Source organism: Strongylocentrotus purpuratus, unplaced genomic scaffold (genome assembly GCF_000002235.5).
Source record: "Strongylocentrotus purpuratus isolate Spur 01 unplaced genomic scaffold, Spur_5.0 spur5_scaffold_19, whole genome shotgun sequence".
Lineage (NCBI taxonomy): Eukaryota > Metazoa > Echinodermata > Echinoidea > Camarodonta > Strongylocentrotidae > Strongylocentrotus > Strongylocentrotus purpuratus.
Genome location: NW_022145604.1, coordinates 28,045,717 through 28,071,196, shown reverse-complemented (window position 1 = coordinate 28,071,196; position 25,480 = coordinate 28,045,717). Strand labels below are relative to the sequence as shown.

The 25,480-nt window shown below is 37.3% G+C and overlaps 1 protein-coding gene and 1 long non-coding RNA gene across 3 annotated transcripts in view; one reads left to right on the top strand and one right to left on the bottom strand.

Annotated features, from left to right (window-relative positions):
- LOC582103 (sushi, von Willebrand factor type A, EGF and pentraxin domain-containing protein 1) overlaps positions 1-25,480 on the bottom strand; it is a gene marked incomplete at its 3' end in the record, with an annotated part of 83,258 nt that overhangs the window by 23,463 nt on the left and 34,315 nt on the right. The window contains exons 18-25 of the mRNA XM_030989882.1: positions 18,227-18,418; positions 17,663-17,866; positions 17,026-17,265; positions 13,000-13,194; positions 11,746-11,958; positions 7,984-8,235; positions 6,524-6,772; positions 177-371 (exon numbers count right to left, since the gene is read on the bottom strand). Coding sequence (XP_030845742.1) covers positions 177-371; positions 6,524-6,772; positions 7,984-8,235; positions 11,746-11,958; positions 13,000-13,194; positions 17,026-17,265; positions 17,663-17,866; positions 18,227-18,418 — 1,740 coding nt within the window. The remainder of the gene's footprint in view (positions 1-176; positions 372-6,523; positions 6,773-7,983; positions 8,236-11,745; positions 11,959-12,999; positions 13,195-17,025; positions 17,266-17,662; positions 17,867-18,226; positions 18,419-25,480) is intronic.
- LOC115926188 lies at positions 19,589-23,531 on the top strand. Of its 2 annotated transcripts, XR_004065009.1 has the most exons (5): positions 19,589-19,656; positions 21,096-21,198; positions 21,545-21,655; positions 22,482-22,577; positions 23,388-23,531. It is a non-coding gene; the product is annotated as an uncharacterized LOC115926188 (long non-coding RNA). The 2 variants fall into 2 exon arrangements; XR_004065008.1 differs by lacking the exon at positions 19,589-19,656 and having other exon boundaries at positions 20,860-21,198.

The following is a 25,480-nucleotide window of genomic DNA, read 5'->3' as shown; positions in this document are numbered from 1 at the left end:
TCATCATCCTGTTTCTCTTATTTTCTGCTTTCATGCAAATTAACTCATTACAAAGGTTGGATTGTCCATTAAATTGTGACAAATAATACAATTAATCACAATACGTCAACTAAATAAGGGCCTTATTTCTTCTTCAGAAATATATTTTAACATGTCAAACTCTAAATTACACTTACCAGTACAGCCAGGTGTTACTCTATGAGGTCTCCACATTCCTGATGATCCACACACATATTGTGAAGGGATGGTGGGATGTGTGTTGGGAATGTAAAAATTTTCTCTGCAGAATATACTGCAAAATATTCCATCACTCCATCCATCACAGGCCAAAGCTCCATCTTGTGGGGGATCCAAATCTAGGCAGGCAATACCTGGTGAACGAAAAGGTAGCAATAGGAAAAAATTGAGAAAATTTGTTCTTCCCAATGACAGAATTTGAGAATATTTCTTTCCCTTAAAAATATAGTAAAAGTTTAAACAACTATATTTCATTTTAGTTTCAGTTTAGGCGCCTTGGATTAATTCTCATGTGCGAGAAGCTGCGTGTTTTTAACCTGAGAGCGCATGCATGAAAGCCGTATTGAGTTAATCCCGGATGCACGATTTGCCCACGAGAAGACGCATTGTGTGTGTCCGAACACCGTGACGTCCTTTTCAAGCCAGAAAATTTTCAACCCATTGAAAGATTCGTCATACTTGTTTAGCTCCCTCTGCGGCTAAACTAAGTTATTTAGCTTAGCTTGAGTCCGTGTCTAATTAACACTGTACTCTGTATGTTTGGAATGGATCATTATGCACAATAAAAACACTGTTTAAAAGGGTTGTTTACAAGTAATAAGGCCTGTTTAAAAAATTCAACAAGCTGTTGTATTGTAATGAACTGTTAGCATTTTAAACAATTACGTTTTATCTGTGTATATATAACCAAATTAATTTTTAAAAAGGAGATTTTTTTCGGAGAGGTAACTTGGAGGTGTCAATCTAGACACACGGGTTATGGGCGCCCCATTCAAATTTAATTCTCCAGCAATTAATGGAAATAAAGACTAGTGGGGTTTTTTCTATCTCGCCGTTAAAAACAATTACGTGCTGGCCATAAAGCCAATGTGTTGGTTCATGAATTCTTGTTTGGAGACTATGCTATTCCATTGTCATTTAACTCATAGAGGCAAAACACATTTTACGGAAGGTTTTAAATATTATTTTTTTCTTTGAACTTGGTATAAAGCCCTCTCCAAAGAAAACATTTTCTCTTGCTCCTGTTCATCTCTTTTCCTCTCTCTCTTCTCTTTCTCTCTCTTTTCTCCCCACTCTCTCTTTTGTTTCTTCACTGGCCACCCATTATGGGTGCAGTCTGCCTCTATATCCGCATTCTGCACCATGCTCCCCCCCCCCCCCCCCCGTACGCTAGTGTTTCTCCGGCTTATTATTATCATTATAATCATCATCATCATATTATTATTATCATTATTTAGATGGGGAGGGTGATGAATAATGAAAGGAAAGCAATGAATTATAAAAAATTGTTTATGATCGTTTAAAAATTTGGGTTGATTTTACTCTTCCATTCAATAAATCTCATTAAAATGCGAAAACTGCACTCATTATACATTTTTTGTCTTCCTCCCTCCCCCAAGTATACGAATGTGTCTCCGGCTTTTCTTTGTTTGTTGTTAGGTGGGGGTAATGGAAGGAAGGTAACAAATCATTGATTGACATTCGTTTAGAAATTAGCGTTAATTTTGCTCACATCACACAAAAAAATCTTATTAGGATAAATCAATACTCTTGCACAAGATTCAAGATACTTTATTTCTCCAATCGTGCAACATATAAACTAACATTACCAATTGCTCCTGTGTGTTGTACTTTCATATTATTCATTATAATCGTTTTTTTTTTCATAAGCATGTCCATTTTTCTTTCATATGAAATTCTGATACTGCTGGTAATTCATTGGGAGCAGCGTAATCCGCGCTCGCCCTGAAGAAATCTCATGACGGCAAGCACCCTAGTACCTTATAATCCGCCCTTCCTTTGTTCGAGTTTATAACCATGACAACGAACTCTACGTTTGCCCAAGTTCATTGTTTCTCCTACATAACATAGATGTAAATAGACCTCAGACATAACTCTTTTCGTATAATCATTCTATATACCGGTAGTTCTAAAATCTTTCAAATATTTTGTGTCGTTTTTGTTTGTATATACTTTGTTAATTTATTTACAAACTATTGTTGTCAAAATTTGCCAATACTACCAAACTATTACGTTTTCCCCATCATCTTCCGCTCTAGAATCTTCTTATTTATTTATTTTTATTTGTTGGGTCCTTTTCACATTTTTCTTGTCTCTCTCTCTTCAAGATTTATTCTGTTTTTGTAAGGGTATTTATGCTGTTAATGTTTGTATAAATAAAAGAGAAATCATTATTCTTTCTCTTATAATGTTGTCCACCTTCTTCTATAGATAACCCTTTTGTGCTTTGGTATAATGTCCGATGTATATTACATCTGTCAATAAGCGTTTGGAGCTTTGTTGGAGTACTTGTATGAAAGAAAGCGTTATGAACTATATAATGCACATGATATGTATGACTTGATATTGATCGCGATCACTTTGCCATTCAGTCAAGTAATGAATAATATTATAGAACTTCAAGTATTTATTATGTGTTTCTATTCAAGCTTGTATTATAGAAAACAATATAATATAAAGAAAGTACAAATTCAATTCATTATGTCTGTACGATGGACATAGTACAATCATAATCTAGTTCAAGCAAACCGTGACCAAAGAAAATCATTTTATATATATATTTGTGTAGATTATTCATGTTTATTTATACAAGCATATAATGTAAGTATAAATACTTGAATTTGAATTCAAAACAAATTGCTCATAGTATTCTGCAATAATGGTCATAAACTGACTTGCTAAACAACAACAACAAAAACCCATTCACCGGCCTGTTTGTGTGTGAAGATGGAGCTGGGGGATTATTCCAATAAAAGAAAACAATAGCCGGATTATCTGAACTACTGTCTGCCCATTTTCATTCGCTTTGTTATGATCTGCAGTGAAAAAGCAGGAAGTCTATTCATGTTATTGATTTTCGAACCCATCAGTTGCAATGTTTTGTTTGCATCCACTAAATACTAGCTTCTGGTGTTTATATTTCATCAAGAGATTAAGAAATATAACGTAAACATTCAGAAGAAGCTAAAATGAACGGAGAGAAGAATATAACAGTACAATAATAATTATCAGAAGTAAACTTTTAAATATAAATCTCTGTTGCATCAAACTGATATGACAACAAATGTTTATTATGCTATATTGAAGGTGTTAATATACGTCGGACATTATACTTAGGCGAAAATACATAAACAAACAGAACAGAAAGACAAAAAAAAAAGAGCCCAGGGGAAGGGGGGGATTAGAGAGACAAATATGATAATGATGAATACAGTACAGACTTCGTCCAACTTTTTGTCTCTCCATCCCCTCTCACTCATATTGTTTATTTCTGAACTCTAAATATGAAAGCCATCTTCCTTCGCTTGCTTTTATGTCAACCTCAACTGGCAATATGATTTTGTGTGTCTTGTTTCCCTGTTTAATACTTTTTTCCCATCTAATTACCATTCTTTCGCTCAAAATCTATCACAATCACTAACATAATGGCGCATAAAATGTGAACGCAACGTATTACCATAGCATGAAAGGCGAGTTTGATAGAGAGGGGAGAGGGGAAGGGGGGTGGGGACTGGGGAGGGTGTCTAATCAATAAAGTACTGTTTAATGCGCGGAGTTGGGCAAAGGCAACGTTGAATGTCCGAGATAAAATCATTAGGAGCCAGAGCAAATAACACTGAGTTCCCATAGGAAATATATTTATTCAGATGATCATATCTCAGCCAATACTGTTATAAATATTAGGACATTATTTTTTATGCTCTTTCGGAAAATTAAGAAAAATTGAGAAATTCAAAACATAGATTAATGATGACGTCACACTTCACCACTTATTTTAAATTTGTTTATTACCTGTGTAACTGTGTTAGATTCTTTTCATTTCATATATACCTGGGGACAAACCTTTGATTTTTCCTTCCTCTCGATCACTCCTATTGTTTCATTTCATATTGTTTATTTCTGAACTCATTTCATTTATAGATATTAAACAATCTTTTCATGATTAGTCAAGCGTATTGCCCATAAGTTTATAAATGTTCCAGAAGTCAAATATTGTTTAAGATAACCCAACACAGATTAATGAAGTTTGGAAACGAAAACGAGACAAATGAAGCTACAACAAAGTGAAACATATCAAAGGAAGAAAAAGCATTAATGTATGACTTGTATAAATGTGTGATAAATAATTTGTATTAATAAGTTATCCCTTTCAGGAAGGAAATCTGAATTCTGACCCTAAAAAGCAGGGGCCGCGGAGTGTTTTTGAGAGTAGGGTGGGGGGGGGGGGGAGGTCTGAATATGAAACGTGTCTACTAAAAAAAAAGACCCAGCCACCCGCTTCCGTGGCCCCTGCATAGTTTGAGAGTTACATGGCAGACTATAGAGGGCGGTCAACTGGTATCGGTTGAAAACACTATGAGTAGGTCACGCTATGTTCTTAAGTCGTTGAAGCGGACGCACCTTTACACGGGATTTTCGCATCCGGCTTTTGAATAGAGGGGTGCGGACGATTGTGGCTTTCACGCAAACTAGGTCGCGTTGCATAAAGCCGCGTGTTTACTGCCACTCGAATTAATCCAAGGCGCCTTAGCCTATTTCTCATTTCTTCATAATCTATACATTATGGAAAGAGTATGCAACAGGTAGTAGCCCTATATATGTAAAAATCAATAAGAAGCTATGTACTGTACATCAATATGTAACAATCGTACAGAAATTTAGATGATATACAGAAGGTGAAATAATAAAAGAGGAAATTTCGTTTTAAAAAAGCATGGCTTGTAAAAATATATTTCATACATTTTGTTATGAATAACAATCAATGAAAATGTATGTAATACAAATTTTGAACCTTAATTTTAATATCACCTCAATCCATTCACAGTGCATCAAAAAAATTAGTATTTCGAGATCATCCAAGATCTAAAACTGTATGACCTATTTACTTACCTTGCCCTAAAACTATAAACATTGTCTTGTATTACAAATAAATTGTGAGAAGGTTACCCTGTGACAACTGCATCTACGTGTACATGTACATACACCAATAAACACTCTATAGCATGAGCAATTTTCATGTCAACTGCAACATGACATATCAATATCTGTGTACACTTTTTAAAATGAAAGTTGCTCTAACAAACCGAAGGCACACCAGATAGATGCCAAAAATATCAAGGTGGCTTCTATCGAAATCAATTTTTATCATACATTGTATATGAATAAGAAAAAGAGAGAGAAAAAAAGTTTTCCACCCATATTTTTTTCTCCAAGTGTCTGATTAGCAACATCTAGAATAAAACCATTCCAAGGGGCCCTATTTGTGAGTTTATTTTATCCTTATCACACGGTACATGAGTCAAATTAACTTCCTCATAGTTTGATAGATTTTTTTTTCTTCGTAAAAGGAAAATCAAAACAGCAATCTTATAAAAGTAAGAACAAACAGGAAAATAATCTGTATCATATTCCGGTGCATGCATTTGGAATGCTTTGTCTAATAAAATTAGAAAATGTTCATCACAAAAAAAAAATGACAAACATTAAAGAAAGAACTTGTAGAAGAACACAATTTTTGTATTAATGTTTTATTCATGTTTCTGTTTGCTTTTTGCTCTATGTTATGCTATGAATGCTTTGGGAATTACCCTCGTACAAGACCTAAGTTTTTTATTTATGAAGTTCTCCATTTCATTTTCTTAATTTGTTTATGAATTATTTTGTATCTTTTGTATCAATACAATTTTTGATGGAGAATGAAATAAATTTGAATTAAATTGAATTTAATTTGATTAATTAATTAATTTCATTATTGATGCACCTATTGTAAATATGTACAATATGAATATAATTAATATTATCTATTTCAATCAAATTGTGGAAATAGTTTCAATGACCATAGTGTATTTATGTTTGAGTTAGGGAATTATTTTGTGTACATTTGATAACTACAAAACTGTTTAAACTTGAGTGCAAACCCAAAAGATCTTTCCCTAGGATTCAAGGATTAAACTTAAGGATTGATTTATTGTCATAAATGGTCTATTGAAGGCAGCCACCCTTGACTAGCTCTTGTTATTTGTTGGCTCTTTTTACTAAATGTATCATTTTTGCCACGCTGAAATTTAATGTAACTTGACTTTTCTGTAATAACTAATCGAAATGAAGAAGAAAAAACATATGTATATATTTTACCCAGGAATTGAGAAAATTACACACTAACGGCTATTTAAGACAAGGGCAAGTAAACAGTTGTATCATACACACTCTATGGTAAATGACAATTTAAAAAGGAAGCATACACATATATCATTGAATAACTTACTTTTGACACTTATAATGAAGCTGCAAGTAGTCGTCTTGCCATTGTCTTGGTTCGTAGCCCTGCATTCTATTAAGTGATCCTGGTTAATGGCTAAGGTGGCCATGCCATTGTCATAGTTACATGAAATGTCAAGTGGATCCCCCGTAGGTTCAAGGAATTCAGGTGGATCCCATGTGACCTCTGTTTCTTGTTGACTGGTGGAGACTTCGGTGTTGTTAGGACAGGACACCAGAACTGGGGAAAGCTCATCTGCAATTTTTTTTTATAAAGAAGGCAACTAGAGTGAAAAGTACATTTTTAATCTTTTATCTTCAAGAGGTAAAAATTAAAGAGGATACCAAGTACAGGGTGTGTACGGATAACAAGTTTGTAATTCTTTTAAAACAATTACCGGTAGTTATCCGATCAATCATTATGATACCCAGGTGAAGTAAATGGGTACCTGGTAGAAATTTATTCCTTGAAATTGAAATGCTAGAGCGCCGTATGGCAGCCGTGCTAAAGCCAGGGTAATAATCGGAAGCGCCAGGAGGGTCAAATCTGACTGACATGAACACTATACAAGAACCCACTATTATTGTTATTATTACTAATGATAGAGTACCACACACATGTAGGTCTATAATGAGCAAGAGGGCCAACAGGCTATATAGTATAATGTTTGTCCAACAAATATAGAGATATTCAACCACTGTACTTCCTTTTGGGCCTATGTCCTACTCAAGATATTTAAGTTCGTAGATATAATCTGCGTCTAGTCAGATCAAAGGTCATTTGTACCGAAAATGTAAAACCCATCGACATGAATACAGGATTGCATGCTCAATAATACATGCAAGTCATTATTCATTTAAACTGTATTCTCAGAGGGCACATTCCCGGCCCTCCCCCCACTCCGGGGTCGGAATGACCGCATGCGTGTTACCAAAATGTCCGGTAAAGGGGTACTTTTCGTGCGACAAAGTCCGGCCCGAGAATTGTAAAAAAAGGGGTGTATTTGACTTTTCACCCGGAGATTTCTTTAAAAAGGGGGTGTTTTTTCTCTCATCTCTTTTGACTCCTGAGAAATTATTCCGAATTTCGGGGGGTACATTGAGCATTTTCCCGAATTTAGGGGGTATCCAAGCCAGGAAAAGCCCCCGAAAGGCCCGCAAAAGGGGGGTTCGGAAATGTTGGCAGTCCTCAGATAGGGGGTGCTTTTAAAAAGAGGGAACAAGCATACCTCTGAAACACAAGTGGAAGTATTCTTCTCAAGAGGGTAAACAAAAGGTATTCACAAAGCGTCTCAATCACTTTGGCAGTGATTATTCTAATATGCACTAAGTGGAACCTCTAGTATCTCCATGTGTGAAAGATTTGTTACTATTTGGGGGTCATTTGTACTACAGCAGACTACAAACAGGTCTATCAAAGCCAAATGTATAAGCCTATATTCATTATTAACCTACATAATTATTTACCTTGAACATAAATGGGAAACGAGCAGTTGACCTGATTTCCTGCATTATCGGAGAATGTATAGATAAATGTAGTGTCTTGAGTCACGTTGTATGGAGATGTCAGATCAGATGGTGACGTTGTGACAATGAGGCTGCTACCATCTAAAGAGTCAGTAGCAGTAGGCGGAGTAAACGACACTTGTACACCCCAGGCTTCAGTCCGAGTGACAGTGATGGGAGATGGACACGATGTCAAGACTGGTGCCGAAATGTCTGCAGATTATCAAAAACAGTTTGATTTTTGTAAATTCAGTGAAATGAATTGTAAGCATGCATATACATACCTAGGCAAAAATGATTACTGGTAGACAGAATCAAACATTTTCAGATCAAAGATTCAAACAAGAACAATAACAATAACTAGTTCTTATATAACGCTTTTCAGGACAGAGGGCCCTCTCAAAGCGCTTTACAGATGTATATATACATGTATATACATGTATATATATATATATATATATTATTACCCCGGTCATCGGATTCAGGCTTACCCGCACACAATGTATGCATTCTCCACTCCCTGGGGAGCATTCCAGGCAGGCGTCATTTTTATAAGCGTACACGTGCTAATCTAAGCACATCAGCTTTCACATCCTACCGGGTACCCACTTAACACCCGGGTGGAGAGTGGCAAATGTAGATCAATGTCTTGCCAAAGGACATTAGTGCCGCAGTGGGACTTGAACCGCGGACCTTGTGATCCACAGTCCGGTGACATATCCACTCGTCCACGACACCTCTACATAGAAAAACCTGATGAGAATTGACATATTTGGCATCAAAACAGAAGTCAAAGAAACCACCCGTAAACTAGCAAGAGTGAATTGAAGTATCAACAGTTCTTTCAACCTTTTCAATACAGATGACTGAGTGACTAAAATGTCATATGCAGTTCCAAAGTTGGATTAATGGGGAAAACTAGAGACATCTGTATTTCCGTATGTTAAAGACACCTTGACTCTCCAAGCAGAGGTGCAGTGTCGAATTCAAGCAATGTGGCTCAGATCCTACCACAAGGTTTGTAACCTTTTTTCGCAGAAATCATTTTAGCAATGAACTATAGTGAGCAGTAGATTCGAGTCAACTATTATAGCAAATATTAATAAAAGGATAAATATTGTAAAATACACCTCTTGCAGAACTTAACCCTATTCCCATTGGGGGGGGGGGCTCTTTAGGCCCCCCCCCTCGACATTTTTTGTGATAAGTCTGAAACGCGAAAAGCTCGCGCCATGATTTTATGTGACTTATTTGTTTTAAGTCTTGCACAACTTTTGAGACCAAATTTGCGACAACCGGGTGTGTGGTTACGAAGTTACGCGCATTTGAAAAACATTTGTCAAGCCAAAAATGGCTCAAAAAACGTGATTTCATGTACAAAGTCAATGTAAATTGTGTATTCAGTCAAAATTCATAAATCTTTGTCTATTTTTCCTTTCACTGGCTGAAACGGTTAAAAAATCTGCTTTATGACTCTAAAAATATCACCAACAATTTCTATCGAAAAAACAATAGAAATAATAAGGTTGAAAAAACAAAAAAATACATAAGAAATTAATAAAACAATAAAATACATAAGAAATTAATTTTGATACCAATTTTTTTTCTTGTTAATATATTAAGAACATTACTAAGAGAATCTGCACAAAAGATAAGGATGTTTGGAGCTTTTATTTAATGATTTATTTATATTTATCATTTTTATTGTTTTTTACGCATAAATTAGCATAATTAGTATAATAAGTGGATTTTAAAAAAAATTGACTACGCAGTCTCGCAGTTTACATCACAGGCTATGTACATGCTGATTTTCGGCGCGATCTCGCGATCAGCGGCCGAGATCAGAGGGGGGGGGCCAAAAAGGCCCCCCCCCCCCCCCCCCAATGGACTCAAGTGATCAAAATAACCCAATGGGAATAGGGTTAAGCGTTAGGGATAGGGAACTAGAGACCTATACAAAAATGGCCATTGGGCTTGTCTTCTTTAAGTGGTGTCCCAATGACCACTAGGACCCTGTTCTCACTCATTCCTAGACCGATCCAGGCTAGATCGAAAGATAATGTGGTAGAATGATTAATAAAAAGAATAACATAAGAGAAGGTGATAGAAAGAAGAAACAAAGAATAACATAAGGAAAGACAGAAAGAGATTGTGATAGAAGGAAGAAACAAAGGATAGTGTAAGGAAAGACAGGAAGAGGAAATAATACAATAATAAAAACAAAGAATAACATAAGAGAAGGTGATAGAAGGAAGAAACAAAATACAACATAAGGAAAGAGAGAAAGTAATAAAATCATAACCAGATGATAGAATAAGAAAAAAGAAAGAAAAAGAGAAAATGATATAGAAAAGATAATGGAAAGATAGAAGAGAATATGAAAAATGGAAAAACAAAGAATAACATGAGTCAGGGATGGTAGGAAGAAAATGATAGAGAGAAACAAAAAAGAACTACACATGAAAAGGTGATAGAAGGAAGAAACAAGAATAACATGAGGAAAGGTAGATAGAAGAAAAAATGATAGAATGATAACAACAAACAAAAATAAGAGATGATAGAAGAAAAAAAATAATAACATAAAGACAGAAAGAGACGATGATAAAGAATAGATAATGGAAAGATGGAAGAGAAGATGAAAGATGAAAAAATAGCATGAAAAAAAGAAAACGAAAATGATAACAAAATAAAGCAGAAGATGAAGCACTCTATTTGGTTTTAAATTTTGCTCAAAATATTTGACCCGCTGACCTTTGCTACCCCAGCAACAGGAGCGGTCAAGCTCATTCGCACTGTACCATAGCAACAAGAGCGGTCTAGCTTGTGAGTGTGTACTTAAAACAAAGCGAACCCCCGGAGCGATCCTCTGGATCGGTCTAGCCTAGATTGATCTAGGAATGAGTGAGACAAGGTCTAGGTTACAGGGACGATGATGACAACTATGAAGGGTACAATTCTTGCTATTGCCAATACCCCCAAATGCCCCAATGTTGGCCTTTTGGACGTAGTTTCAAACTAATTCCAGTGTATACGGTGCATGCATGCAGCATTTATTATGCATGTGAAGTATATATCCCAAAATTCTCTTGTCGACTGCTACTGCATGAGCTCCTTGGATTTTTTACAATTCCATGATTGTTCCAGAAGAAATACCCAGGGAATACCACTGCATATATTCATCATTTTGTAATTGGTATTTGTCAAAAATGCCGCGAGCATAGTCATTATCGTGTAGTGATTTCAAACTTGTCTTGCCTTCCGAGCAACTTTTTCTATGTCACCCGCTGTGTTTGTCAAAAAAATTTCCCACGTCACATCTCTCATCTAGGGATATCTCTGAAGGTTTTTTGGTTTATTATTGTTTGACCAGCACAAGGCAAATTAACAGTATCGCATCATATTCCAACTGACAATTCAATTTTTAAAAGTAAAAAATTGCTTATGATATACTATGAAATAGATCCGACGACAGAGTGAAAGGTAGCATGTAGGCAGCTAGCTATAGTCGTTGACTACCGCTCCGGCCCGGCCAAGACCGGACGCACGCACACGTACACAGCTGTGTGAATGGACCGGAAGCAACCAAGACACCAAGCTATCCCAGATTTCATTTAATTCGGGACATGAAACTTAAATCCGGGCGTTTTCGAGTATAGGCGCTAGCAAGAAATTATCATCATGTATCTACTTTTTTAAATAGCATATAATGTTTTTGCAACTCACCCAAACATGCTAAATCTTCTGATAAGCCATTGATGAATCTATTCCATTGACCATCACTTCCACAGACAATCGTCGATCCATCGCCTTGTAGATCTGTACCAGTAGGGCAGTATGGTGTGCACCTGGTACCCACACTCACATTAACTGGTCCAGCACATATAGACGGATTAATGTTGATATGCTCGGGTAATTCTAGAGGATCGCACTGGATGGCTGATAAAAAAAGAAAATAGCTAAGGATATCATCTTTTCAGAGCCATCAGGACTTTAACTTTGGGTTGCAAACATTATACCCTTCTAGATCCAAACAGACAATATCATAAACATAATATAAGGAAATGAATGAATAATGAGAGTAGCAGACATCAGGGTTTCCTCTCCTGAAGAAGAATTCCTGAATCAAACCTGGATCTATGGCCTAGAACATCAATCCCTTTACTACCAGAGGGCCTAAAGAACCTCTCATGCATGTCATGGTCAAGATGCCAGGAACATGAAGAAAGGAAAGAAACATGCATAAAATTAAATACATTGCAAACAGGACGTATTTAGAGGTCTTTCTAGGTTTAGCAATGGATTCTGTTACATTACCTATCATTCATACCATATAAACATACATCTAAGCATCGTTTTTCGTGAATAAAGTTCCAGTTATGCTAATTATATTACTCATTGTGGATAAAGTATTGAAAATAATATCGCTAGTGACATTTGTTTGTCTAGCAATGTATGGTCAACAAGGGATCAAAAGATCTCGACGTTTCGTGCACCGCTGCAACACTTTGTCAGGTGATAAAATATATTGTAAGCAAGCGTCTTTTATACTCTACGGGTGGACCGGCGGTCAAATAATTCGATCAATAAAGGACAAGGCCTATTGGCCGAACCACAAGGGTGCTCAACCAATCAACAGGCTGTTGGCTCGGCTCGCCTGCCAGGCGAGAACAATACCATGCCGCTGGCTTGATACGGGCAGGCTGGACAGGGAGCGTCATGCCGGCAAATCGTACGCATCTAAAATTCGGGGTTATCGATCCCATGGTTACTATGGGGGTTACTATGGCGATCTGTCAATCTCTCCTCCCTTCCAGCAATGATCTGGTTCTTGGCAGCCTCCTAATATATCCATTCAAGCAAGGAGGAAGGGGGTATTTCAAGTTTGCTTTGAGGATTTCACGTCATGAATAGATATAGGTTTCTGAGAAATAAGTTGACCACAAAAGTGGTCTATTCATCATTTAAAAATGTCTTTACCTTTACAACTCGGTGTTGTTTGTGCAGTCCAGCTTGAGCTTGCTGTCGATGTATCAAACTCACATGTGACCATGCTAGAACCAGTCAGGTGATAGCCAGGATTGCAGGTTATGTTGCACTCTGAACCCCATATTGTATTACATACACCAGCAAACTCAGCAAAAGACGGCAGCAGATACTGACGGCATCTGTGAACTTCATCATCAACATTTGCATCAGAAAAAATGGGGTGAGCATCATAATGTCATGTAAACATAGTTATCAGGAAATGGCTTTACCATACAACGAGGCGTTTCTCCATAAATGTGAAAGAGGCTGGAATTCTACTACAGTTTACTGCGGGGTCCGTTCACTATTCATTAGGATCGGTATTCATATGGACCAGTATTCATAAGGACTGCTATTTGTAAGAACCATTCATAATTTGAGAAAAGGGCCATTAATACCGCTTTTAATAATCAAAGAGCAGGGTTGCTATTCATAATACAAAATTGGGGTTGTTATTCATAGGGGTCCCTACTCTACGAGAAGAGGGTCGCTATTCATCATACAAGAAGTATTATACGTATTAAATGGATCATGTAAAGTGACCCTCATTTCGTATTATGAATAGCAGTCCAATCCAATACAATCCAAAAAGATATTTGATATAGCGCCTTTATTGGTAGTAACCGCTAATATATATTTATAATAGCGCCCCTTCTTCATGTGTATGAATAGCGACCCCAATTTCGTATTATGAATCAAGCCCGTACTAGCCTTTGAACAAGGCCACACGCCGAGCGACTAAAAAAAGACTAATCCCAAAAGCCCGAGTGAACGACAGAGCGAGAATCACACCCAGTTAGCCTTTGGTAATCTGGTTTGGAATTCTTATTTTAACCTTTGTTTCCGACTGGAATTCTCTACCGAAATGATAGCGTCCATTCACCGAACGTATCCTCGCATTACGTCAGCATATAGTATCCATCACAAACACACACACACGGAGTAAACTGTACGTATAGTACAAACATGGACCTACTAACTATGAACTGACGATCATAGTTTACACACACACACTGACGTTCGGGCTAAGACCACTGACCTCTACATGGAACAGAAACGAGACTGGTTCCTTTTATATACAGGGAAAGTCCAATTATCTCACTTATGATTGTTAGCATAAGTCATCAAATGCTTCCTATTTCATTGTAATTTTGCATTTAGAATAAATTTGAATGTGATATTTTGTATCTATCAATTATATGTTCATCTCATAAGCAAAACGTATTTACGTCTTTTACCTTTTTTTACATGTTTTGATAATGAACGAATCACAAACAAAGCCAACTGGGGGATGGCCGTTATAATTGGTCAATAAATCCAATGCTATGAATATTTTATGCGGAGCAGTAATATCTAGATTGCAAAAGGCTCTCGTGGTGGTCACGCGTTCACCCCGGGTATCTAGACTCATCTCAGCCGCTTAGCGTCATGAGGCCTTGTCAAAAGGCTAAGCCCATACAACCTTTTTTTGAGGGGGGTTTTTAAGGTTGCCAACTTTGAGCCAGAGGTGATAGGGAGACATTGCGAGCAGGGGGTCGCTAGACCTTTTGGAGTGGGGGGGGGGGGGGGTGTAGAGGCCATCGATTTACGACGAAAGTAGCCACCAATTACCGACAAATAACCCAAATGTCTACAAATTTAACATCATAAACCCGGGCCGGAGGCTAAAATATTTTTCCTATCAACTATCTATAGTACTCACGTATGCACAGATGGTCATTTCCCAGGAAGACATTAATATATGATTTATTTTGTCAGCTTAGTCAGCATCATAAGGGGGGCGGTAGTGAGCACGCGATTCACTTAAAGAGCGTGCAAAGCGCACTCCCTAGGGGGGTGGGTGAAGGAAGGGGGGCCTACCCCCCCCCCTCTCCCGGACAAAGCGTGGAAGCTTTGATGTTTCCTTAAATTATAGAGAAAGAAGGCGATTCGTTGTACCATTCTCGACTCTTAAAGCCCCAATGCACTACTTATAGCTACATGTACTTGTGCCCTCTATATAGCAAACAATGCCTAATCAGTGCCTGTTGGTCCCCCATGATCCCCTTTTTCTTATGTTAGTTGAGGGCTGATTTGATGAGATAACTACCTGTCAGTGACCCGGTGTCAGTGACCTTGCAGGGAGGTGTAATCCCCCCTGGCCAAACTAGTGCAGACGGGCTTTAATACTTGTCAGAATTCAGTTCCTCCCCCCCTCCCGCTCAAAAAGCGTGGAAGCTTTGACGTTTCCTTAAATTACTCGAGAAAGAAGACGATTCCTTGCATCGTTCTCAACTCTTAATCCTTGTCTGAATTTAGTTTCCCCCATCCCGCACAAAGCACTGAAGCTTTCGAGGTTTCATTAAATTATGATAGAAAGAAGATGATTTGTTGTACCATTCTCGTCTCTTAATCCTTTTCTGAATTCATTTCCCCCTTCCCGCTCGAAGCGCGAAAGCTTTGACGTTTCTTTAAATTATTAGAGAAAGAAGACGATACGTCGTACTGTTCTTGACTCCCTAATCCTTGTCTAAATTCAGTACCCCCCCCCCCTTCCCGCAAAAAGCGCGGAAGCTTTGACGTTTCTTTAAATTATTAGAGAAAGAAGACGATTCTTTGTACCGTTCTCGACTCTTAATCTTTGTCTGAATTCAGTTTTCCCCCTTCCGTGCGAAGCGGGAAAGCTTTGACGTTTCCTTAAATTATTAGAGAAAGACGATTCGTCGTACAGTTCTCGACTCTTAGTCCTTGTCTAAATTCAGTACCCCCCCAAAAAAAAAAGTTAAACCTCTGATTTCTTTTGCATATATTGTAAGAAGGTGAAACTTCAAGAATTGTTGTTGTTTTGGTTTATAGGCGTTTGTCATTCAGAAGTGAATATTTACGCCTCTTCTCTTAGGATTTTTTTTCCTTTTAAAATTATATTCATTTTTTTTTATATATAGATTTGGATAAATTGGATTTTTAAAAGTTAAACTGTTTATGTTGAAAAAATCAGTAGATGTAGTCTCTTTTGAAGTCGTCAAAACAGATAAAAAGTCACAGTTCGTAGTGAATTTTTTTTTCTCCTCTCTTTCATCCCCCGTTTCTTTTGTTTCCTTTTTCTCTTTTTCTTCTTTTTTCCTTTTCTCATTTTATTTCTTTTCCTCTCTTTCCTTTCTTTTCCGTTTCTTTTTTTCTTTTCTTTCCCTTTCCCTTTTCTCATTTTTCCTGATGGCAGAGCAATTTTACAGACAATATCCTGACAGGTGGCGGGGGGGGGGGGGGGGCTGTTGCACCCCCCCTTTTAGCGACGCCCCTGAGTGCGAAAGAGGTAATGAGCAATTAAATGGTGAAATCAGCCAGGGAATAAGAGGGGGGGGGGGGTAGTGAGCACTATTTTTTTTAAACGGGGGGGGGGGGGGTGGTTCACAAACCGATCCTCAGTGTAAATTATGAATAGCAACCCTCATCTCACTCATGAATAGCAGTCTTTATGAATAACTGTCCTTGCATGCCTTTATGAATAATGATCCCCTTTCGGTTTAATGAATAGCGGTCCTTCACTTATCGGACATTACCCATTATGAATAGCGGTCCTTATGACTAGCGAGGTTACCCCTTTACTGCATGGTGCTGGGCTAATGTAGCTCTTGTTCAAAATTTATATTAACTAGGGAAGTAAAATCTGAGGTTTTTCTTGCATTTTTTAAGCTTGATCAACTGAATTTGTAGAATATGGACCAATAGTTATGATATTGAGCATGATAAATAAAGTAGTTAAGGAAGATACACATAACTCAAGTCTGCCTGTCCCTGTTTTGTGATGGCGATCTTGTTTCGTCAAATGCGGCATACACCGATTGGATTTGGTGTCTTTACCAAATCCGCCAGACGAATCTCATCTAACGTGTCCTCATTACCTGTCTGGTAAAATCTACATCAGAATTAATTGTGAAGAAGTTGACATAAGTTTACTCTACTCTTCATGTCCTGTTATATACCAGTGTATACACTTACCCTGTACTGCAACGTCAAATGTACATGTTTTGCTATTTCCTGTAGCATCTCTGGCTATGCACCTAACCTCAATGTCACCTTCTCCCATCAGGCCTTCTTCTTTGTCACATGTAACAGTAGGTTCGTCACCACTGTTGTCCCTGGGTGTTAGAGTCCAGGCGATGTTTACCATAGTTTCCCCACGAGGAGGGTTGAAAGTCAGATATTGAGGACATGTTAAAAAGGATGGGCGTTGTATGTCTGTATAAAGAAAAAATCAGCAAGGAAACTTTGCCTAAACAATAGAAAAACAAACAAGATGAAACAAAATGAACAAAATGAAAGATAATTCATCATCAAATCATTTATATAATACATTATCACTTTTATATAGAATTTTTGTTGTGTTGGGTACAGACATTGCAAATGTTACATGTAATAGACACATCAAAACAGCCCTAAATACTTTGAATGTGTCATTGGACTAATGTCTATTGATTTAATAGGCCTTTGTGGACTTTTTTTAGTCAAGTGATTATTCAAAGAGGTTCCTGCTGCCTCAAGATCACTGGAGCAGAGATGGGAGATATTGAATAACAAGAGTCCCTATCCAATGAAGAATGAATCCTTTTGATCAAACAGTATGATAATTTCTCACCTTTGCAAGTTGTCACCGTGAGGTCTCCTGGAGCCCACTGTCCATTTCCCTGACATGACAGCACAGAGAAGTTAGGAGGATCAAGCTGGTAACCTTGTTGAGTACATGATACAACACATGACTGTCCAAAGACAGGAGCCATTGAACATTCCTCTGGAGTGACTAAGCCCCCGTCTGGAACTTCTAGGACTGTACATGACGTAGCTAGAAAAAATAAACAAATACCCCTTTGTTTTGAAATTTACAAGGTTCCAAAATCTGTTGATATGAAGCCTTCTTGAAAATGAATAAAAGGTGTGTTTTACAATCTTTATTTCTCCTGTTTTGGGGTTGGTAGAATGGATAACATGCCTAAAAATCGCTATTATCAACAAAACAGGTGCTTTGGTCCTGGAAAAGTAGTCTGTTACACCTGGTACAATGTACATGAGTTACAATGTAAGTTAATGCCTTGAAACATGAAGTTACTGTTGGGCTTGGATTCAAATTCCCAACCTTATGATTGAAAGTTAATGAACCTCTAGAACATATACATGACATTTCTACACCTGGCACCTCTCTTACCACTGCAATTGAAACTATTACTGGTCCAAGTTCCATCTGCCAGACAGACTGGGCTGCTATCACCAATCCCTTCAAAACCGTACAGACAGTAGAAAATACACTGAGTGCCGTAGACTTCGGTGTTTGGTGGGTTGTTAATGCAGCCAGATTTCACAGCGTTTTCAGGTGTGGTCAGCGCTGGGCAGGTCTTTGCTATATTTAGAAAATGTAGTCAATATTCATGTAAGTAATAGTTAAACAGTCTTGATGGTTAGTGTACATAGCTAGGCCACGAAGAGGAACAGAACAGGGTTGCACCCATGTGCCCTAGATTCAAACAAGAAGTTAAGGCTCAGCACATTTGTTGACAAATTAGTAAATGGGCCAATTGCAGACAACTAAGGGTCCTGGCTACATTAGGTATGAGAATGAGAATCTTAGCATACCGGTATGTGTCAAATATTTCTTCTTTTTTTTTTTAATCTTTATTTCTTATATAAACATTTGATAAATGGACCCATTGGCAATCAACTAGTTGATTGGGAATTGAAAGACCATCAGTATATTAGAAGTGAAAAAAGAAAAATATAACAATTCTTGTATAAAATTTGAAACCCTAATTCCACTTCGATATTTCTCGATTCAGATATGTATCATAAAGGCTAACATAAACTTATTAGGTGATCTTGCTGCATATCAAGTTTCAAGTGATTCCTTTTGTAATTGCCCCACACTAGCTGTCTATTCTTTATCTTTCATATAGAGTGTATCCTACAAGAATTTACCTCTTTTACCCTAAAAGTATTCCCCAGCATCGTACCAACAAGCTATATTCAAATACATTGCCAATATTGGTGGCAGATCAGTGAATGACCTTTAGTAAACATGCATTTGGAATTGGATGTCCGCTAAATAAGGCCTGTACATAACGAACGCACATACACACCTGCGCGTGCAGACACACCAGGGCATATATTGTTTCACAAAACCGTTCTAAGTACAAGGTTCAAAACATCCCATTGAAACACACGTTCATAATAATACCTGGTACACACATTTCCATGGGATGTTGGTGCAACGGTTTCGTGAAACGCTGCTCTGTAGTAGATCGATAGCTATTGAAAGTCAATTGGGGAAAACACTATGTTTTGGCTTAATTTAACCCTATTTTAACTGGGCTAATTCAGACCTGGGGGGTGTTTCATAAAGCTTTTGACTTACGACTATAACAAATCTGGTATCTATGACAAATCTGATTACGACTATCGTAGCTTGTTATTGAAGTGAAAATACGTTTCATAAAACTAATAACAAAGTGATCGTTTAAAAAACGATCATTACGATTATGCGCGTGCGCAATAGCTCCATTGTGCTTTAATTGCCGTCGTCTGCAATCACCGTGACAATGAACCCAACTTCGCCGCTTGAAATGTTTTTTTCATAGAAATCCCGTAAGTACATGTCATATTTAATCCATAATACGAAGAATTATATTCATAACTCGACATCTGTGTGCCTATTTATATTTAAATACTTTTCCAGCGGTTAAACAAAGATTGATTATGAGAGCTTGCATGCGAGTGTTTGTCAAATTTTTATGCGCCCAAACCGAGAGCAGGAGCTGCATGTGTAACGCCCGGGCTGGTGGCGGCCACTTTTGCATCAGTCCTACCGTCATCCGATGCTGTTGTCTCGAGCGACTGAGCTGTTACTGTTAGCTGTCGGAGTTGACTGAGCTGGCTGAGCTGAGCTTAGTGTCGGATTTAATAAATTTAGAACCGAAAATTACAGTTCTATTTTATCCTAATTATTGAAACAGCAACTCCTGCAGTAAACTGCAAGAACCCAAACAGTGTCTAGATCTAGATTTCAATAGACTCTAGTCTAGATCTAGACTAGAGTAGGTCTAGACTTTAGTTTTAGAGACGAGTCTAGTCTACTATCTAGACTAGTCTAGAATCTAGATCTTTAATTTTTGCGTAGGGTCTAGTCTTAAGACTAAAGAGACTAAAGCTACTGTAGATCTATATAGCAGGGAAAAAATATTTAAACACTTTCGGGGGCTACTTTTCAAGATTGGGGGGGGGGGATAAGAACACATTTTTTTTGGTCCAGGATATGATACAAAAAATTCACTGAATAAGCGGGGGGGGGGGGGAGGGAGGAGGTTGAAGGGGGGTAAGAGCACCTTTTTAATTGTTTTTTTTTTGTCCCAAAAATTTGCTCGATTGGGGGGGGGTATAGGCTTAAATTAATCCATGGCCATGGATGCCCTTTTGATTGGCCTCGATCGATGCCCCTCTCATTGGCCTTGGAGATTTTTTTGCCCTTTCCAATTCTTTCTATTTGTGCTGTAATAAAGGAATGTGCCCCACAGAAAAGTGGCCTTGTCCTAAAAATATTGAAATTTAAGCCTGGCCTGGGTAAGTCAGGTTTTTGGGGTCACCCATTAAACTAGTACAATTTTTTTTTTTTTTTTTTTTTTTTTTTTGTTGGTTTGTTGGGGGGGGGGGGGGATTTCCTCCAAAACACACACACACACACACAAATTTGAGGGGGGGGGTTCAACCCCCCAACCCCTGCGTACGCGCCTGCGCTCAATATCTGTTAATAAATATACCTTGGCCAGCTACATGTATATTTAGCATGACGTCATCTTGGACAAAAATATCAAAAAATTAAAATTAGTAAATAGTAATGCCCTGCCTCCTCCTTTAATAGAAAATAAAGGACGAGAAACTCCCCATTTTTATTAGTTTACCTAATAGTGAAGGAGGTTTTTTTGTGTGAAATCCAAATTAAAACACGTTAATTCTGCAAATGCTCATCAAACACAAATGGTCATACTCAGTTTTCATTCTAAATATTGAATTCCCCCTCTCTTTTACAGGAAAATGTACATTGAGACTTGTCGCAGTACCAAATGCTTGCCTCCTCTGAGAATGTGCTTGAAACAAGAATGTCCTGGAGAAAACAGACCGTCACAAGAGAAGGTAAGCATATACAGTATAGTGACCACCTGTCTTATAAAGACCACATTTTTTGTCTCCCTTTAAAATGGTTTCTCATTGAAACATGTACTAAAGGAACCCGTGGGGAAGCAAAGGGGTGGCTATGCATCAAAATGTCTAGTAACAAGTTGCTGTAGTGTTCATTAAGTGTATTTTAACTTCCAATGTATCTCTTTTTAGAATTAAAATTTGAAGTTAATGTAGAAAGGGGGGTGGGGGGGTCAATAATATGAAAAGGCATGGCAAGCAATATGTAAAAATGCCATTATATTTGTATTTTTTTTATATTTTGTCAATATTTATTGAAGTGTTTATAATTCTGTTGCAGAAGGAGGGCTTCCTGTAGAAAGATCATGGGGTGCATTGAGGTTCCGGCCTTGAATTTCTGCCCTTTACCTCAAAGCGATGGCCTCTTGGAGGAGCAAAGCACAATGGACTGGTAATTCATAATAAATATTACATGTTTTTTAACCAATCTGGGAAATAATTAGAGATAAATTCATAGGATTTGAGTCTGTCATGGCATTTGTAGTGACCGACATTTGCCCCTGCAACGACTGCTCCAGGCTTTATTTCATCTCATGTATAGGGTTCGGTCGAGGGCTGCAATTGGGATTGAGGTGGTTTAGGGTTAGGTTTTGGTTGAGTGTTGGGTCCAGGGATAATGTTAATTATTTCGTTTAACAGTGTAGGAAATTGACGTGGAGCTGTGGTCACTGGATGAAGTGTCATCCAACACAATTTTGCAGGTGCTGGTGAAGCTACATGTATGTTGCTCATCATCTGTATTGTGATAGCAGCTTAAACATGATGAAAAGTGGAAGGGGAAATAGTATACAAGACTTCTTTCCATCATTTACAATAGCTTTAGTAAAGTAATAATACACTGACCTGCAGTTTGTGAAACATGTATTGTAGCACTGTATTACCAATTAAAAGAAGTAAGCGATTTTTAAGACAATGGCAATTGTTTACTGGTTATGCTGTAACACGAAATTAATTCTCAACCTTAATCCTGGATCTATTGCAAAACATAAATGTATTTAAAAATTCTGGACCCAAAGTTAGGTAACCCTAAATCCCTTTCTTCATACCAGTAGTCCGATACTGGTATTGTTCAAAGTTGATATTTTATTACATCTTTACTTCAAGTTCTAAAATTTCTGCAAAAACATACCCTGCTGTTCACTTTATAATTATTATTTTACACTGCTTAAATGAACATGCCATAAAAGTGAACTCATTGTATGTCTCTGTAAAAACAGGTGCCTGTACATGTAATGCAGAAGCTCATGATGATATGGTAGACAAGACAAGGACCTTGCTGTCTAAAGCTCAGAGGCCAGATGAGAGTGTCTGAAGTAAGTTGCCCAATAGAAGAGCAGAACATATTGTGAAAGTGGGAAGGGTTGTAAGTTGCATTCGTCAACCAACCCATCCATGCTTCCTGCAACCCAACAGTAACCTACAATCAACATTTGGTTTAGTGATTAAGAAAGGCGACAGAAAACGATTTAATCTCCTTTTTCATACTCCTGTATAGGAATTTGTTGTTATTGATTTTTTAGAACTAAAATTGTTATAAATTAAATGATTTATTTTGTAATTATTTATTTATTTTATTATTATCATTTTTTTTCTTTTCTCTCTCTCTTTTTTTTTTTTTTTGCGGGGGGGGGGGGGGGGGGGGCAGTCAGCCCATCAATATAAGGCCTTATTATCGCATATGGCTATATCCTGGAGGTAGTCGCCCCAGAAGTGTGATAAATAACAAATATTTTTGTTTACAAAAAATTCATGACAAAAAAAGCACGAAATATAGGAATGTACTCCTGTCGAGCAAACAGTATGTTAATGATAATAATAATAATAGTGTAAACTTATAGAGCGCACACACCGTCCACGGACACTCATGGCGCTAGCTCAGCAACAGTTCTCTTTAATACAAGTAAAGTAAATGTTTATTTGATAATAGAGTTATACCATCAGAAAATCGAAAACAATTTTGCAACATTATATAGAACTGATAGCCTTTTGAAGATTACTAGAAGAAGCAGAAGAACAAAAAGGAGAAGAAATACAGATGATGTTAGCATTACATCTTAAAGTGCTTGTACAATATTTGATTTTTTTTTTTTTTTTTCTTCAACTAATCTTTTGTTCATGAACAGCCAGCTTGTCAGAATTGGTTACAAAGATGCAAGTGGACTTGTCTTCAGTAGTTAAAGAGGAGCAGTCAGCCGAAGGAGCACACAACTCCAAAACAATGTGGATACTGGATACTTCTCTCCAGTTCATCTCGAATCAGACATGGCTCTTCAGGAATCAAGATGAAGATCATTCCGTTAACCCTTCGAGGAATGGATCAAATGAATTAAAATCCAAACTCGATTAATAACGAATTGATCTGTTAAATATTGTCATCATTTCAGTATAGTTCTTTGTGTGGAGATCAGTGAATGGATATTTTCATGTACAATGCAAGTGAGGTGTCTATCTTCATTGGAATTCAGGATGTGAATTCCAATGAAGATGGCTTGTTTTCAAGGAGCGAAGCAAGATGGATTGCTGTGAACTTAATGACATAGGGAATGTTTCCCTGTATTGTCGGATTGAGGTTTGGATGGCATGGATGTTGAATAATGTGAAATTAGTGAAAAGAATGGCAGAATATACTAAATTTGTACACCAGCCTATGGGAAATAAAAAAAATTGCTTTATTTGAACACTTTTGTACACAGGTCTATGGAAAAACAGAGCAATAACAACACTTACCGCACCTCATGGAGCTGCGGTAACTGTTACCGTTGGTATGACCACTTACCGCTGCTTTTTTCAGCGGTAAAGTTTTATGAAATGGAAAGTTACCGCTGCTTCCAAATTTACCGCTGAAACTGGAATTTACCGCTGAAAATGGGACTTACCGCTGCGGTAAATGCTTTATGAAACGGGCCCCAGGTGTTCACGTTAAGATCTCGGCCGCTTCACTGCCGATCCCCACGAAAATGTGCATACATGTCAAGTGAAGTGTATAGAATACTATGGTAATTTCAATTTTTTGAAAAATTCACTCATTTACATATTTATGGTAATTTATGCAAATGAGGTCATAAAATTCACATTTTTGCCCATAAATCATACATAATTCATATTTAAGCATTCTTTTTCACTACATATATTTGTTAGACCATTTGGAATAATAATACAACACACAAAATTGGAAGAGCCAGGTAATTCCTTATCTTATCTCTTGTTTTGATATTTTCTTATGTATTTCATTGTTTTTTTAACTTATGTATCTTATTGTTTTTGTTGTTTTTGTTGTTTTGTTTCATTTATGACTACAATTCAACTATTTTGACCCCAAAACATGTTTTATCTCTTTTTAGGAAAAATGACATTTCCATATGTTTTGTACACAAATCATAAAAATGAGCGATTTTCGGGCTGACATGCGAAGACAAAAGGTCATGTGACTTTGTAACTATACGTCCGATTTTCGAAAAAATTGTTTTAAAAGATGCGTAAGAGTCAAAAGAAAAAAGTCATGAAAGGAAAAGTTTATATCTGCCGCAGTTTCGGATTAGTCGCAAAATTTCTACAGGAGGGGGGGTCAAATTGACCCCCCCCCCCCAGTTAACGTAGGGTTAAAGTTAAAGTTCTTGTCATGCGATTGCATTGTGAAAGAAACTAGTGCTGTAGCCAAACCGCCGAACCAAATTGAAGTTCGCAGAACATGGCACTTCTGAACCGAACCGAACCGAACGCAAATGCCTGGTTCGGATGTTCAGCAGAAAAATGTAAACGTTTTTGCAAGCTAATAAACTTGTCATTTTGTACCTAATTTTCATGTCATGATTGCTCATTTTATATTTACTTTTTTCCCATTTTCCGCCTTCGTGATTTATGCCTATCCAGTGGTGGGCGCGACTTCACTCGCGCAATTTAAATCCCAAATCCTGACCACGCTACGTCGCGATTGCAAGCCATTAACAAGAATACATGTGCGTGATCAAAAGAAGTTCAGCTCAAACCCATTCAACAAAAAAATTAATATTTTAATTGTAACACTATCGGACAAATTTTACAATATAAATAATGAAATAAATATATATTATAGTATGGTATTTATTTATTCAGAAAAAATAGGGATTTTATATTTTTGCTATTGAAAATAAAAACTTATAAAAAGACATTTATTGACGAGCCTGAGTCTCTACTAAAGATGGCAGCTTTCATAGACAACAACCGTCTCAGAAAATCT